The sequence below is a fragment of the Bos indicus genome, chromosome 13 (assembly GCF_029378745.1).
Source record: "Bos indicus isolate NIAB-ARS_2022 breed Sahiwal x Tharparkar chromosome 13, NIAB-ARS_B.indTharparkar_mat_pri_1.0, whole genome shotgun sequence".
NCBI lineage: Eukaryota > Metazoa > Chordata > Mammalia > Artiodactyla > Bovidae > Bos > Bos indicus.
Genome location: NC_091772.1, coordinates 6,600,709 through 6,618,340, shown reverse-complemented (window position 1 = coordinate 6,618,340; position 17,632 = coordinate 6,600,709). Strand labels below are relative to the sequence as shown.

Below are 17,632 nucleotides of genomic sequence, written 5' to 3'. Positions count from 1 at the left end.
GAAAACTAAGATCATGGCATCTGGTCCCATCACTTCATGGGAAATAGATGGGGAAACAGTGGAAACAGTGTCAGACTTAATTTTTTGGGCTCCAAAATCACTGCAGATGGTGATTGCAGCCATGATATTAAAAGATGCTTACTCCTTGGAAGGAAAGTTATGACCAACCTAGATAGCATATTCAAAAGCAGAGACATTACTTTGCCAACAAAGGTCCATCTAGTCAAGGCTATGGTTTTTCCAGTGGTCATGTATGGATGTGAGAGTTGGACTGTGAAGAAAGCTGAGCGCTGAAGAACTGATGCTTTTGAACTGTGGTGTTGGAGAAGACTCTTGAGAGTCCCTTGGACTGCAAGGAGATCCAACCAGTCCAAAGGACATCAGTCCTGGGTGTTCATTGGAAGGACTGATGTTGAAGCTCCAGTACTATGGCCACCTCATGCGAAGAGTTGACTCATTGGAAAAGACCCTGCTGCTGGGAAAGATTGAGGGCAGGAGGAGAAGGGGACAACAGAGGATGAGATGGCTGGATGGCATCACCGACTCCATGGACATGGGTTTGGGTGAACTCCGGGAGTTGGTGATGGACAGGAAGGCCTGGCGTGTTGCAATTCATGGGGTCGCAAAGAGTCGGACATGACTGAGTGACTGAACTGGACTGAATAGACCCTTTCTTACCATCATTCATTACATTTAGAAGAAATGATTTGTTAAAATTAATATACTGGAAATATACACTCATTTTAGAGAAATTGGACAATGTAGAACAGAAACAGCAAAGTTCTCCCATCATCTCAAAACCTAGAGTTAGTTCAGTTGTTAATGTGTCATCTAATGAATCATTGCTGTGTTTTGTTATTCTTGTTGTTGAGTCACTAAGTCACATCTGACTCTGAGGCTGAGATGGTTGGATGGCATCACCGACTCAATGGACATGGGTCTGGGTGAACTCCAGGAGTTGGTGATGGACAGGGAGGCCTGGTGTGCTGTGGTTCATGGGGTCGCAAAGAGTTGAACAGGACTGGGTGACTGAACTGAAATGAACTGAGCTCCATCTGAGCCCAGCTCCTCATCTGTGATTCCTGTATCCACCCACAGATGCAGGCACTTCTGGAGTCTGCCCATGGCTCATGTACTTATATTTGGACAATTCTTTCTTCTACCATTGACTTTAGTGATCTCCCCTTGAAGTGAAGTGAAAGTCACTCAGTCATGTCCAACTCTTTGTGACCCATGGACTGTAGCCCACCAGGCTCCTCTGTCCATGGAATTCTCCAGGCCAGAATACTGGAGTGGGTTGCCACTTCCTTCTCAAGGGGATCTTCCCAATCCAGGGATCAAACCCAGGTCTCCCGCATTGCAGGCAGACTCTTTACCAACCGAGCCACCTGGGAAGCCCGGATCTCCCCTTAGTTCCTCACGTTACAGCAACTCCAGTCTTGTGTGTTATCCTAAGCTCTAGAATTGGATTTTCCTTTTTAAAAATTTTATTAAAGTATAGTTGGTTTACAGTGTTGTATTAACTTTCTCTACACAGCAGAGTGATTCAGTTATACATACATATATTGTTTTTCACATTCTTTTCCATTATGGTTTGTCCCAGAATATTGGGTATAGTTCCCTGTGCTATACAGTAGGTCCTTGCTATTTATCCATCCTATGTATAATAGTGGAACTTTCCCACCAATGGCTCATAGACATGTAATCCCTACCTGTCTACAACTGAGCTCATTTGATTCCCCTAGTCCTTCTGATGATTTGCTATTCTTTGCCACATACCCTTATTTCCTAGTAACTTGGCTCTGCTGTCCTTCATTCACTAGAGGACTAGAGACCTTGGATTATCCTTGATTCCCTGGCCCACATGTGTCCTGCATCCAAATATTTGCCAAGTCTTGGCAGATCCATGCATGCATAGTGTCCGTTCCTAGATTCATTTCTTTTGCTCCCATTGCCCTTGACCTCATCATCTCTTATTTTGCTCAAATAGCTCCTTACATGTGATGACTCGCTGCACTTCCACGCTCCTGCAGTTATCTTCACTAGATTGTCATCTAGAGTGTCTGTCCTGCGGTTGTCATTCTCCACTAGGTGAATTTATTCTCTCTGGTATGATTATGAGGTGCCTGTTTATAGTACGTCCTCTTAGACTTTTTGCCCCAGAGTTTTGCATAGAGCAGACATCTGATAGCGTTTGCTAAACTGCATTGATTTTTATGAGACAGTTTCATCAATTCCAAACTGACTGACCTGGCTTGGATCTGGTAGTATTCATTCATACAGAGATTGAAATTTAAGGACAGTAAAATGGTAAAATGGTTTTGAAATCCTTTGCACCCCAGGTAGGATGAGCTTTTACAATAGGTCTGTCTGCTGTTGGCTTTCCAAATGTGGCTTATTTGGGTCCTATTTTCTTGTGATGGATGTAGTGGCTCTGACCAGTGCCAGGGTGTAGGCAATTGCTGCTGAAACAGCACAAGAAATCAGCATCAGCATTTAAGAAGAAGCCAAGAGCAGACGTCTGGCTTCTCAGTCAGTCTTTGCTGTGAAACCGAAACACTGACTTGACTCAAGTCTTCCCTGGGTTGGTTTTCTTTTCTGTCTGCGGAGTTGATCACATTGTTGTGCGTTGCGGGGACTCCCCTCCCCCATCCCTTTATTTTTTTTAAGTAGTGAGGGTTATTGGTGTTGTTTCCTTACACCATCCAAGAGAAATCCACGGAAACCCAAGCAAGCTCTGTAAAAGAAGGCACTCAGACTCCGAGGCCCCATCCCACTGCTTCTGCTGGGCCGTGGGCACTCACCGTGTCCAGCATCTCCTGGGTGTGTGCTGCTGAAACACAAAACCGAGCCCGCGCTTCTGCAAGGGGCGTAGCTGGAAATCCAACGACCACCACACCGATTTTTCTGTTTAATAGATGCCTTGCAAAAGCCCTAAGGGAAAGATTAAGAAGGAGGTTAACTGAGACATGACAAAATTCTACTGCAAAAAACGGAATGTGGCTAATGACTTTGTTTTTAAAAAATAAGTAGAAGATAACTGAAGTAATGAAACTTCCGTCAAATACAATTGACCAGGAAATGTGGCAGCCAGTCACTTGGTGGCACCCATAACTGTGTGTGTATTTTGTGGGACATGGCCCGTTCGTTAGACAATGGTGTGTTCAGTCTTCGACACTGAGCAGAAAATGCGGATGGACATGGACACGACCGTGATCCTGGTTGGACAAATTTGCATATATGGAAACTTTTTGTCTGTAGAGTTCCTAAGGAATAAAAGCCCTAACACACTTGTAGGATGAGAATAGAGACACAGACTTCGAGCAGGGACTAGTGGACACAGAGGAAAGGAGAGGGTGTGATGAAGTGAGAGAGTAGCATTGACATATATTCATTACCTTGTGTAAAATGGACAGCTAATGAGAAGCTGCTGTCTACACAAGGAGCCCAGTCCATGCTCCGTGATGACTCAGAGGGGTGGGATTGGTGGGGGTGGGGCGGGAGTGGGGCTCAGGAGGAAGGGGATATATGTACACATACGACTGATTCATGTTGTTGTACACAGAAACTAACACAGCATTGTAAAGAAACTATACTCCAATAAAAAAACCATAACACAATGCAATTACATAAGGAAACAATTTGTTATATGCAAACCTATATGCTTTCAATACTTAATACAGTGTGGAGATTCTTATAAGCCTCTACTTCGTGACTGTAATTTCAGAATCAGGATCAGAGGGTCTGCAGGAGACAACCCCAAGCCACGTTCTCTCTCCAGAGCCAAGGATTTTATTTTCCATCAAGCCAAAGATATGAAATAGCAAGGGTCTTCTCACTTTTTATGTGTGCCTTCAGGGATAATAAACCCATTGGCTGGACTAAGCGGGGATGGGGAGGAGGGTGGGAGGGAAAGAAGTGTTCACTCACAGAGTCTTTCTCTAGTAGGAGCCTAGAGGCGTAGGTCATAGAATTTCAAAGCTCTGTGATACAGAGTAGCTGCTAAGTCGCTTCAGTCGTGTCCGACTCTGTGCGACCCCATAGAAGGCAGCCCACCAGGCTCCCCCGTCCCTGGGATTCTCCAGGCAAGAACACTGGAGTGGGTTGCTATTTCCTTCTCCAATGCATGAAAGTGAAAAGTGAAAGTGAAGTCGCTTAGTCGTGTCCGACTCTTAGGGACCCCGTGGACTGCAGCCCACCAGGCTCCGCCATCCATGGGATTTTCCAGGCAAGAGTACTGGAGTAGGGTGCCATTTCAGAGCTAATCTCAGTAACGATTCTAGAATACTGAGCTCCCGAAGTCTGTAAATTTCTTGCACTGAGATCCAACCTCAGGCACAGGCTTGTGCGTCCAAGTAAGTAAGTATTTCCCTCTCTGTGCTCATCACTCCCCACAGGACTCCTTTGTCCTTGAGAAGCTCTGCCCACAAGTGGGGTAAAGGTCTCAGATCTTCTAAGCTTTAAGAGGCGGTGGTTGTTGTTTAGTCGCTAAGTCATGTCCGACTCTGTCACCCCAGGGACGGTAGTCTGCCAGGTTCCTCCGTCCAGGGATTTTCCAGGCAAGAATACTGGAGTGGGTTGCCATTTCCTTCTCCTTTGCGGGTGTCTTATTTTAGGCTGGAAGCTGACAGCACCACAGAAACCCTGAGTTTCAGGAAGAATCCTCGATGCAGCCACAGAGAGGAAGGTTGTGGGGTCTCTCCTTCTCCTCCTGTTTAGCTGACTGCTTTTAGGTTTCCTCGGGCAGAAGGCGGGTTATCAAAGGAAGCGATGGAGATTACAGGGACCACCAAACACAGCTTCTCTGGCCCCCTGGCTCTGGCAAGGCGAGATTCAGCCTTTGATTTGGGAAGGTTGCAAGGAGATGGAGCTTTCTAACTGAGGAAGCTTGAAAACCGGCCATTCTTTCTCTTTCTTGATCACCCTATGGAAGGCTGCCCACGGAACTGCACAGGATGAGAGCTTGTAATTGTCTGAGAAACAAGTCAAGAGCTTTTATTGCTAGAGCACAAACCACCTGACCCATGATTTCTGGTCGGCTTTTGGGACTCCCCAAAGACCATTTTCACTGTCTGCACTTTCCTCTTTGTACCAGAGGAAGTGAGTTTTGCCAAAGAATGTAGAGTGAAATATATGCCTGTTGATTCATTAGGTTAATCTGAGGCCTCCCTGGAGCATGTCTAAATTTAAAGCTTACAACTTACACAACTAAAGCTAGCCTCCTTCAGTTAATGTATATGATTGTTCTGAATGTTCAGCATAATGAGCCTCTGGGTTTGTACTCCCCAAATCAAATTAGAGCTGGCATAGCCCGAAAGAAACTAAACTACTTGAATAAGAAGAATAAAATATTCGCCTTGCACTGAGCACAGCATCAGTGCATTTTCTGCACCACCATCCTCCAAGCACATGATGAGGCCTGGGGCTGGAAAATGTCAGTCCTCCACCAAATAGGAAATACAATTCTTCTGATTACTTAAGTGATTTTTTATCAGTGAAATCACATTCTACTCTACTACATAGAAGAGTCCAGTGGTAGAGCTGCAGTAAGACTTTATTCAAAAGGATACCTGGCTAGAGATCATATTTCTATTCTGCAGTGGGGGGAAATGTGAAGAAATCACGGTTCTTTAATAAAATCAAAGGTTTTTAAATAAGCAAATGGAAAAAGTGTTCAGACACTGGCTGAGACAACTAACCCTCTGTTTCAAAAGCTTTTCTGCATATAAACTTTCCATCGAAGGAATATCCGAGAAGAAAACAAGACCAGGGAATGGCTACTCCTGCCAACAATAGATAACATTACCTTTTGGAACTAAACTGTTCTAAGTTTCCTTAACAACAGAAATAATTAGATTTTCTTTGGTGCTAATTGTATAGTCCCCATTGTACTAATCCATGCCCTTTTGATTCACCAATGATGACATTAAAGAGCGTTAAATTATACTCTGCATTTCTTTACAGAGATGTGTATTTTCCCCCATGGACTAAAGCTTGAGAGGCTGTGCAGTGCACTGAAAAGAGCCCTGGTTTAGGAGGCAAATGGAACTGACCTGAACTCTGGGCTCTAGTACCTACAACAGGAGTGACACTGAGAAAATAGTTTTGACTTTGTGCATTTAGGTGTCTCCATTTGTAAACCCGAGCTAGGCATCCCACCTTCAATGGCTGAACATTGGGTTTAAGAGCCTTCCTTAGCATATAATTAACATTCAGCAATATTAGCTCCTCCTTAAAACTATCTTACATGGAAAGGTATTAGATTATTCGACATATCATCCAAGGTCCAGTTGATGCAGGACATAGCAAGATCTTTTCCTACTCTTTTCCTGGAAGTTTTATTTTTATTAAAGGATAATAATTATTTTACTTTATCCTGTATAAAATAAAGATTTTTTAAAATATTGTAATTATTTTAAAAAGACATGCAACCACAATGACTCAATCTTACATTCAGTTGAAACTAGTAATAATAATCACTGTAGCCACAGTGGTAGAAGTAGTTGTAATAATGATGTCTACCACTGAGTGCTTATTCAATCACTATACAAAGTGCTTCATATGCACTATTAATACAATTAAAAATAACAGCCAACACTGAGTAGACCGTAAGAGGTGACATGCCAATGCTGATACACTTCATCTTGTTTAATCTTCAAATGATGTTAGGAAATAGGTCCTATTCAATCCCATTTTCTTTCTTTTTTAAAATTTATGTTTAATTGGAAGATAATTGTCTTATGATGTTGTTTGGTTTCCACTGCACAACTTGAATCAGCCATAATTACACACGTGTCCCCTCCCTCCCCTCTCCCATCCTCAGAGCACTGGACTGAGCTCCCTGTGTTACACCACAGCTTCCCACTAGCCATCTGTTTTGCACACGGTAGCGTGCACATGGTAGTGTTCACGTGCCAGTGCTGCTCTCTTACTTCATCCCCACTCTCCTTCCCCCTGTATTTTCACAGTCTTTATTCTTTCCCCGCAAATAGCTTCATCAGTACCATTTTTCTAGATTCCATATACATGTGTTAATATGTGATATTTTTTAATGACTTATTTAATGCTGTATAATAGACACAAGGTTCATCCATCTCATTTCAACTAACTCAAATTTGTTCTTTTTACTGGCTGAATAATATTCCATTGGGCTTCTCTGGTGGCTCAGATGGTAAAGAATCTGCTTGCAATATGGGAGACGTAGGTTCGAGCCTTGGGTTGGGAAGAGACCCTGGAGGATGGCATGGCAACCCACTCTAGTATTCTTGCCTGGAAAATCCCTGTGGACAGAGGAGCCTGGCAGGCTACAGTCCATGGGATCGTAAAGAGTCAGACATGCCTGAGTGACTTGGCACAGCACAATATTCCACTGTATATATGTACCATAACTTCTTTATCCATTCATCTGTCAATGGACATCTAGGTTGCTTCCAGGTTCTGGCTATTGTAAACTGTGCTGCAATGAACACTGGGGTACATGCATCATGCATCTTTTTGAATTATGATCTTCTCAGGGTATAAAGAGGAGAAGGCAATGGCACCCCACTCCAGTACTCCTGCCTGGAAAATCACATGGATGGAAGGGCCTGGTGGGCTGCAGTCCATGGGGTCGCTAGGAGTCAGACACGACTGAGCGACTTCACTTTATTTTTTCACTTTCATGCATTGGAGAAGGAAATGGCAACCCACTCCAGTGTTCTTGCCTGGAGAATCCCAGGGATGGGGGAGCCTGGTAGGCAGCCATCTATGGGGTCGCACAGAGTCGGACACGACTGAAGCGACTTAACAGCAGCAGCAGCAGGGTATAAAGATGCTCAATGTTGCTTATCATTAGAGAAATGCAAATAAAAATTACCATGAAGTATCACCTCACACTGGTCAGAATGGCTATCATTAAAAAAATCTATAAACAATAAACACTGGAGAGGGTATGAAGAAAAAGGGAACCCTCTTGCACTCTTGGTGGGAATGTAAGTTGATACAACCACTATGGAGAACAGTATGGAAATTCCTTAAAAAGCTAGGAATAAAACTACCATATGACCCAGCAATCCCACTACTGGCCAATGTACCCGGATATATCTCATTTTCAATATGAGAAAATCAGGGATTCAGAAGTTTGGTTTAATGAGGAAGAGACAGAATGAAAATTCTTTTTCATTCCAAACATCTCATTATACTCTAGAACACAACTTTTCCAGGAAACTCCTTCTCAGTTTTACTTTCGTTTCTCACATTAGCTTTGCCAAGTCAGGACTCCTGTCATATAAAGCAGGAGAAGAACTCTCTTTCATTCTGTCACCATGCACTTAAGTGCATTTGTTTTGTTTGTCGTGGGCTCTTCTCATTAGATGGACTCAACTTCCCATCCTGTTGAGGTTCTAATTCCAGCTTCCATCATCAAATATCAAGCATACTCCCTAACACCACCCTCCAGTATTGTGTACTTGACGCATTCCAAAATAAAGCAAGCTTACTTCTGGTGTTTTCATTTGAGCAAATCATAAGGTATTAGATAAGCATGGGCTAAGCGTGGAGTCGGAACACGCCACTTCCCTGGCCACTCTGAGTAAATGTGGACTTTTTCCGTGCCATCCAAGACCAGATGCTAGAGGGCTTTGGGGTATCTGCCGCTCGGAATCACCGTTGTCCCTGCTCCCCGCCATCAGCACAGAGCAGTGTCCTGTGGCGTTCCCGAAGCACCCTGTCTTCTGGGCCACCCCAAGCGCTGATTTCCTGACCCAGATCCACAAACAAAGGGCTCAGTGGTGGACAACGGTGGTGCACGAGGCCCTGGCGAAATGACGTGAGAGTGGACATCAAAGAAACCATCTTTTAGGAATGTTTAACGCAGTCCTAACCATCATGAGTTTTCAACAAATAGCCCCAGAGCTTCTTTTCTATACTACTTCTAATAGTCTGCCAATCAACCTAGACTGTCAGAGAATCAAATAGAAAGTTCCAACAATACGGTTGTGTTAAAGGAGTGTCAGGACCTCCAGAATCTGATGAACATCTGTTGATAATTACTTTCTCCCATGTGCTGGGTCAGACACACAAATATTTTATATTTAGAAAAGATTTTAGTTAATTTCTTTTTAATCACAGAGTTCATTCATGTCTAGCAGATTGGAGAATGACTCCTGGAAAAACTCATTAACACCATATTGAGAAAAAGTCATTTTTTTTTCTCTTTATGCATTTGTTACTAATGCTCAATTTCAGAGTCACAATCAATGGAAAAGAGCCTGAAGTCGGCTTACAGGAGAGGTATTAAAATTTGGTGTTGGGAGCAAGAGCTTTGGAGCAAGAGCCTAAGTTTGGGTTGGCCTTTTGGTTTTCCTACACTTGATCTTGACTTTGGAAAGCTGTTTAACTGCTCTCAGCCTCAGTTTCCCCACACATGAGGCTGCCTTCTTTGGAGGATGGCTATGAGAGTTCAACGGGAGAGCGCACAGAGCCTAGTCATGTTGTTTTTGAATGTTGGGAGAGAGGGTCTTTTGAGGTTCTCCCCGAGAAAGATCTTGGGGCAGGAGGAAGGGCAGGACCCTTGTTCATTTATAGCTGAGGCCTCAGGCAGCAAGTGGTTTCGCCCAATTCACAGAGCGTGGAAATGGTGGGCCGCAGCACCTGGCTCCCTTCCCACAAGACCTTGTGACTTCTGAGAAACTGGACAAGTGAGTTTTGAGCTTAGCATCTTGCGCAAGATGCAAAGCAGCATCTGCGCTGAAAGAGTCCCCTGGTGTCGGAGCGCCATCTCCATCAGATCACCCTGGGGCTTAGGTGTTATGGTGGGGGTCTGCTGGATACTCACGCTACTTTCGCAGGCATGTAAAGGAGCAGGGGGACCACAGGAGACTCTTCGTTGCCATACACAATGAATCCCATTTTGCTTAGTCTCTGTCTGAAGTATCTTGTATTTTTTGCCAGTTGCTGTACTCTCTGCAGCCCTGGAAGGAAATAGGCATGAAATCCATCAGACTGTCTTGGCAAGTGCTGTTAAGTCTTTCTGCAGGCCTGCATTAAGGGCTGGAGGAGGGTCAGAGCAGGATGGGCAAAGATCTCCTGGTGGGCAGGGTGGGCACTGATGCCCGGGACCTGCCCTGCGCCTGGAAGACAGGGTCTGGGGGATGGTGCTGCTGGCCACTGCTGCCAACTACAGTCATGCTAGGCTTCAGGGCAGCAGGGGAGCAGGAAGTGTGTCTCGCCAGAACAAAGGAGGTGAACTCCTATTTACTAGGTACCCACAGTGTGTGGAATCTGCTAAGTGCTATAGACACGTTAGTTCAGGGGAAGGGAATGTGACAGGAAACAGAACACCAACCAAGAAGGAGATTGTTGCAAATCTCAACTATCCCTCTTCTTTTCTGTCATTACTCTTCACCCCTTCCCGCATCCTCATTCTCCAGGAAGATCCCTCCCCAGCTCTGCCAGTCCTCAGAAAGCAGACCATGAGGGAGAAAACACCTTGTTTGTTATACTTTCTTCAGAAAGCTGACCTATCCCCCAGGCTGGCAACAGCCCGTGGATGAAGGATACGCTTGGTTCATTTGGCTGCTGCCCCGGGAGCTGTGAGTGGGTCTCTCATGAGAACTTTGCCAAAGAGATAATACATATGAATTAAACCAGTAAGACTGTCTTGCTAGTAGAGCATGACTGTAAAAAATTTAGAGAGAATCAACAACTGGATGAAAAACAAAAAATGATGGGAATTGAGAGAAAAGTGTATTACTGGAATCTGTGAGACAGAGGAAATCATTGGTCAGTAGAAACTAGGGTAGCCATGAAGTAGAGAAGTGGGCAGTGCAAGGTCAGTCAGGAGCAACGAGAGAAAAGAGATAGAAACAGTCTCCTGGGGGAGACAGGCATGAATCAAATAATCACAAATGAATGTAAAGTTGCAACTCTGACGAGGGTGGTAACGAATGCCGTGTGGTATTTGGGAGTCCACAGTGGAGAGCTTAGACCAAGTCCGAGGAAAGCAATGCGTGATGAGTGAACTGAGATCTGAAAGATAGACAAAGGTTACCAAAATAAAGAGGAGGGAATTCCTCACCCAGAAAACAGATGCAACGGTCCTATAGTTTGTAGAAAAAACAGAATGGTTGAGAACCAGCAAGAAGTGGTTGAGGGCAGGGCAAGATAGAAGGAATAAGTGAGTAGATTGTCTGAAAAACCAGAAGTACAGGGATTGGAGAATCCAGCATTGAGTGCTTGGGAAGAGGAGCTTAAAAGGGAGACAAAAGCAGAGCAATCAGGGAGGGAAAAGAAGTCACGAGAACTGGCATTCACTGGCGTCATTAATATGGCGCTCATGGATAACTGTTGCTTTGAGGGTTCCTAGCTGGGACTTGGTTTTAAAGAAACAGTTAGTTACAGGTATAGTTTACCTTCATTCATACGGGCTTTTAGTTTCCTACCCACCTTCCTGAAACAATAAGCTCTCTCCCCTAAAATTTCAGATTTGCAACATGAATCCAGGAAAGGGACTTGGAGAGGTGTAGAACCATTTGCATAAATTTTGTTGCATAGACACAGCCTCTTTTGTGCTTTAAAAAAAAAAAAAAGAATTGTTTTGGAACATGCTGAAGTGTCTTCTGGTACAGAGAGGAAGCGATTTGAAGGACAGAACTAGAAGTGAAGAAGAAAAATATTTGTCATTACTTCAAAAAATTTTCTTCATCCATACATTGAAACTGTGCGTGCTTAGGAAGATGAGAACATAGGAGCAGGGGGTATTGTGGATCAGAAAAGAGGGGCTGGACTATGACTTGCTTAAAGAAGGTGATTCAGATACAAATGAACTTATTTACAAAACAGAAACAGACATAAAAAACAGACTTATGGTGACTAAAGGGGAAACATTGAGGGAATAAATCAAGAGCTTGGGATGAATGTACACATACGACTATACATAAGATGGATAACCAAAACTAATAGCACAGGGAACCACTCAATGTTCTGTGATGACCTATGAGAAGCGAATCTAAAAACAAATGTATACATCTACATGTATACCTGAATCAATTTGCTGTACACCTAAAACTAACACACCATTGCAAATCAACTATACGTCAATAAAATAAAAAAAAAAAAGGTGTTCCAAATGAAGGCACAGATATACATCCCAGTCTTCAAAATGTATTCCATATGGCTCGTCCCCTTGTGCGTTCAGCTCTTCTGTTGATGGTTAGCTGTACAATGAATAGATGAGTTCATCAGGCTGGGTCTGATACTTCCTAAATGATCCCCCTCTAGGACTAGGAGGATTTCCTGGTCTGGAAGTACCTGAATGACTTATATTGCTTTTCCCAATGGCATTATCTTTGCACTTGCCCATAATGACTCATCCATCATTGAGCTGCCCTGCTACTTAATCGGCCCCGTCTGTCCTCTCTGCCTTGATTAACCCATGTAACTGGATCACCAGCTAATGTCATTACTTTCTGGCTTCTAGATCCTTTGGAGAGTTGACCAGATGGATCAGAATATTGATCACAGGGGCAGCTGACTCTTAAGAACTGGATGTTTTATTCTTGCCGTCTTTTCCCTCTTTGAAGCATGCAGCATAGCATGGCAGGCAAGCCATTATGACACTCTTTGTGGACACCGCTTTTTCTCACATAGGGCTACTATAGATGGCTTGACGTCTTTTGAGCTGGCCAAGATACAGCTCCTTTCAATTACTCTATTGCTCACTTCTGAAAACTGGAAACATTCTCCTAGTGTTGGAGGGCCTGGAGGCAGAGAGAGATTTGTACATATAAAATGCTACTCATCTACAGGATGCGGGGGATTTGATTAATTATGCTGTACTTTGAGCTTCTTGTTTGAAAAGCACTTTGTCAAAGTAGAAAGAATTTTTGCACTTGTCGTTTCATACAGGGGTCCTGGATGAAGACTGGGCATGGTAATGACCTTCCCTTTGCAACACATAAGGTCCCTAGTTAAATACTTTTTGATTCTCCTTCAGCCTATTACAGAGAAGACAGGGGAGGCCCCGCCCAGATAAATAAGTTAGGGGTGAGATCTCTTATGTAGAGTGCTGGAGAGCTTATGCAATTGTGTTGTTTTGCTAGATTCTTGGTTCTCTGGAAAAGGAATAAGCCCTGGAGTTAAATGGACTAGGAAACTCCAAACTCCATGTGGACGACTTAAGGCTTTAAAACCTCAGTTTTACCTGGAAATAAATAAACTTATTTCACAGGAAGACTTGGAGCAATAAAGGGGTTAATGCAGGAACATGCTTAGTACTGTGTCTGGGAAACAGATATTTACAAGGTTAGTTACATTTTTCCATTAGCAGCAGTTCTCAGCAGCCTCAGTGGCACTTGGGAGCATCTAGAGAGCTTGGCAGAGCCCCATGCCCGGACTGTACCCCAGACCAATGAAATCGGCATCTCTGGGAATGAGACCAAGCATGAGTTTGGCTTTCACCAGGTGCAGCCAAGGAAACTCGGTGTCTCAGAAACTATGGCCATTAGCAGTTCAGCCCCAAGGCCACAGGTGGCTGTGTTTGGCTGTGTCTTGGCTGAGTCATGCTCCTTGGTGGGACATGGAAAGTAAAAAGACGGGCATATGTCCTTGCCTCTTGTTTGGCAAGATGACATCCCAGCAGTTATTGAACGCCTGGGGTCTCCAGCGGTACATTTGGGGGGTGACTTGCTCCCAAACAGTTATCAGCTCCAAAATGCTCACTTGACTGGAGATCAACCCCACTGCCAACCTCGCCCCTCCCGTGAGGCTGGATAAGGTCAGGGATGGACCTAGCTGGGCAGATGACCTGTAGGGTGCCATTCGGCCCACTCGGGTTTCTAGCTCTGCCGACTTGAGGGATGGACTGGGTTTAACCTTCTCTCCAATGCTGTTAAAACAAAAACAGCTGGGGCCGGGGAAGGAAAACAAATAAAACCCTAAGCGTCCCACTACAAAGCTGTGCAGTCCCCTAATAAAAACAATCATCAGTGGAGTTTCCAAAAATATGCTTGGGACAACTCAATCTTCAGAGGGCCAGGAGGCACTGTGGACAGAGGACATGCCCAGAATGACCTGTCAGAAGCTAAAGAAGGAAAATTTCTTCTCTGTTGAACCATCGGCTGGCAAGAAAGAGAAAGGCATTTCCCTCTGTAAGGCTCTGGCGCATTTGCCAGCCAATACCAATGACACACTATTTTCTGCAGACTTTTCAAGCTCGCTGTCTAACAGAGGAAATGGCATAGACCCAGATGCCGTGGCGGGGACTCATTTTACACCCCAGGTTGAAAAGGGCACATACAGAGACACCCATGGCGCTCCCCCCCAGTGCAGAATGCAGACTGGGAGACCTCAAACCTGCTTCTTGGCAGCTGTGCTGGGAAAGGGTGGTGGGTAGAATCTTCCCTTAAAACCTGTCGCACAGTTTAAGAAGTTGATCTTTCTCAACAATCAAATTGATCCTCCAGGGTGCCCCAGCAGTGGCCTCAGAAGGTCTCCCCTGCCCCTCCGCTCCCACCCCAACCCTCCATGGCCTACCCCTCCCTTCCATTCATTTGTCTGATGCTCACACTAGGCTTCTCCTCCAGGCACAGGGAGGGGCAGGGGCGGCCGTGCTGGGGAGAGATCTTGGAGTAAAATTTCAACGTGGCAGCAGGAACCCAACGTCTGTTATTTTAAGCTCTGGACACCAGACAGGACATTTTGTTTCCAACACACTCTGGGGCAGGGAGATCTCAGGAAATATCAAGAGGCTACAGAGCAGCAAGAATCATAAGAATCACATTAGCAGTGACAAGCTTCCCAGTGGGATGGTGAAAACAGGGTTTGGAGTGGTTTGTGGAAAGGAACACACGTTTTTATCAAGCGCTGAAGCGCTCCCTTTTGATGTCCAGATTCCAAGGTTACAGTGTGTGTTATGCTCACACGTACATGTGCCAAGGACTGCCCAGGCCTCTCCATGCCCCCATTAATACACGCAGGAGTGGCATTAATACACGCAGGAGTGGCATTAATACACGCAGGAGTGGGACTGGGCAGGCTGGACGCTTTCGTTTCCGTGCCTCTACCAAGCCACTCGCGGCTCAAAGACACCGTCTGGGGCTTAATCCACAAGGAGAGGTAAGAATGAGCATCCCTCGTGCAGCTACTATGAGTCAGGCTCTGTGCTTTTGGGTCCCCTTCACAGATGAGGAGACTGAGGCTGGGAGATGGCTTTTGCGTTACCCGGTGGACCCGGACATTGGTGGCGCCATCGAGTTTATCAGAGTCTGCTCTTTGAAGAAGCTGTTAAACTTATTCCCGATGAGGTATGAGTCCCAAGATTCATGGGTTCATGCATTTCACAAATGAAAAGCCTTCACTGTGTATCAGAGAAGGGCCAGCTGCTAATAAGGAGGAGAAGATAAAAAATTCTAGGGCTGTACAATAATCTACCAGTTAGGCAAGAAATAATCTACCAGTTAGTGCTTCCGAGGTGTTGCTAGTGGTAAAGAACCCACCTGCCAATGCAGGAGACATAAAAGACACAGGTTTGATCCCTGGGTTGGGAAGACATCCTGGAGGAGGGCGTGCAACCCACTCCAGTATTCTTGCCTGGAGAATCCCATGGACAGAGGAGCCTGGAGGGCTACAGTCCACGGAGTCACAAACAGTTAGACATGACTGCAGCAACTTAGGATGTGCACATAGTCTACCAGTAGACTGGGCAGATATCAGATAATAGACACGGGAGAAGGGCTGTAAGACAGATAGAGGCAGTCAGCAGGCCTGTCACACAGCAGTGCTTCTTGAATCCTTACAGAATACATGATATGATTTAATTTTAATTTGCATTTAAATAGAGAGCAGTTCCTTAGAAAGTTACTAATGATGGGGAATGAGGGTAACTTGGGAGGCTGGAGTCTTCTGGGAACCTTGTGAATTGGTGATTCTTAAATAGGGGAGCACACCAGAGTCTTCAGGGAATTTTTTGTTTTCTAGGATACTCAGGGGTAAGTCCCCATCTGCAGAGATCCTGCTCCAGCAGGACTGGTGTGGACCTTCTTGAAAGCCTTCCCCTGGGTGACTGTGGTGTTACCCTAGTTCAAAACCAGCCCTTGTAGTCATGAATTATTGTGGCTGTTGATTCTATGAAGGTAATAAGGGTGATTCTAATTGAAGACCCTGGAGAGCAATTTTGTCTCCGAGTATTTTTGCGTTTTTCTGCTCCATCTACAGATCTGTGTGTCAGCTTCCATCCACCCTTTTCTCTTTGCCATGAAGATGAGCAAGTCACTCGTATCTGAGCATTAATTTACTGCTCTGTTAAGTGGGGATGGTAACGATCTGTCTCCTGGGACTTTGGGGAGAATGCTACTTACTGCTTTTCACTGCGGTGGCTGCTGTGTGGTGGGTTAAAAGACAAACGTGTCTACTGTTTTCAAGGAGCTTATAGATGATGAAAATTAATATAATAATCACAAATGGTGGAAAATTGAATGCCCTGTGGAAGAAATGCTCTGGGAGTTTGGAGCAAAGACCCTGGAGGTGGCCAGAACACACCTTTTGCACCAGAGGGGGCTCGGTAGCCCGCTTGCCCAGAACATTTGGTTCACCGTCAGGAGAAAGGTCAGGGGAATAAGACCCAGAGGGCTATAGTTGCCAGCCTAGGAGCTGGTGGGCACTAGAGAGTCCAGGCAGCATCACAAACGGGGTACGCCATGTTCTGAGGGGGTTTCGGGAGAGGAAATTGCAGCGTGTAAGGGAAGGCTGGAGGTGGCCAGGCACAGGAGGAGGCCAGGGTGGCAGCAGAAATGGGTGAGAGAGGGGCTGCAGCGACGGCTGTGGCCAAGGAGAGATTGTGGCTGAGAATCAGCTTCTTGGAGTTCCTTGAAAGGGCTCCAAGAGACGGTGCACATGGAAGAAGCCCCTCGGCAGCCCCTTTGAGGCAGGGTGTACAGTATTCAAACTCTCCGGTTCTCAAAGTGTTTGCCGGGCATGTTGTACTGAGGAAGCCTAGGGGGTGTGGGGAAAAGGTGAGGTGGAAGCTCAGCAGCTGGGAGAACAGACCCCCACCTCCAACGTGCTTCCACGCCAACAGAGTTGAGGACTGGGAGCCTGATTTTCCTGGGTTCAAAATCCGCTCTGCCACCTAGAGCAAGGCATCTCATCTTTCTGCAACTAAGGTTCTTCACCAGTAAAATGTGAATAATGACAATGACAGTAACAGTAGTAAGCATGTCCATTTCATACCGTTACAAGGATTTTATTTTAAGCACTTTGGAGAGCGTCTGGGACCCAATTGGTCCTATAAGAGTGTTGTAAAGTTATACAACGATTTTATAACATGGGTTTCCATGTACATTTCATCTGAAAAAAAATTCTATGGTTCAAAAAGATTAAAAACCGTTCATTTTCAGTCATCATCAAGCACTGAACTGACTTGCTTGGATTTGCCCTCTGAAGCTGTGGCCAGCAGAAGTGACCTGTGCTATCCACAGCCATTCTGGTTGTTCCTGTAACCTCAGTTTTTTGTTTGCTTCTTTTTCGTTTTGGTGCCTAGGACATGCGTTTTTACATGTTCTTATCTTCCAGAACTAAATATTCACTAGACTAATATTCATTCGGAGTATTCAAGATGAAGCTTATAACTACTGGAAATCTTCACATAAAGTCCTAT

At 45.0% G+C, this 17,632-nt stretch overlaps 1 protein-coding gene across 1 annotated transcript in view; it reads right to left on the bottom strand.

The window, feature by feature from the left end:
* The window catches only part of SPTLC3 (serine palmitoyltransferase long chain base subunit 3), a 150,035-nt gene that overhangs the window by 5,131 nt on the left and 127,272 nt on the right, over positions 1–17,632 (bottom strand). Inside the window, exons 10-11 of the mRNA XM_070800699.1 lie at positions 9,815–9,950; positions 2,805–2,934 (exon numbers count right to left, since the gene is read on the bottom strand). Coding sequence (XP_070656800.1) covers positions 2,805–2,934; positions 9,815–9,950 — 266 coding nt within the window. The remainder of the gene's footprint in view (positions 1–2,804; positions 2,935–9,814; positions 9,951–17,632) is intronic.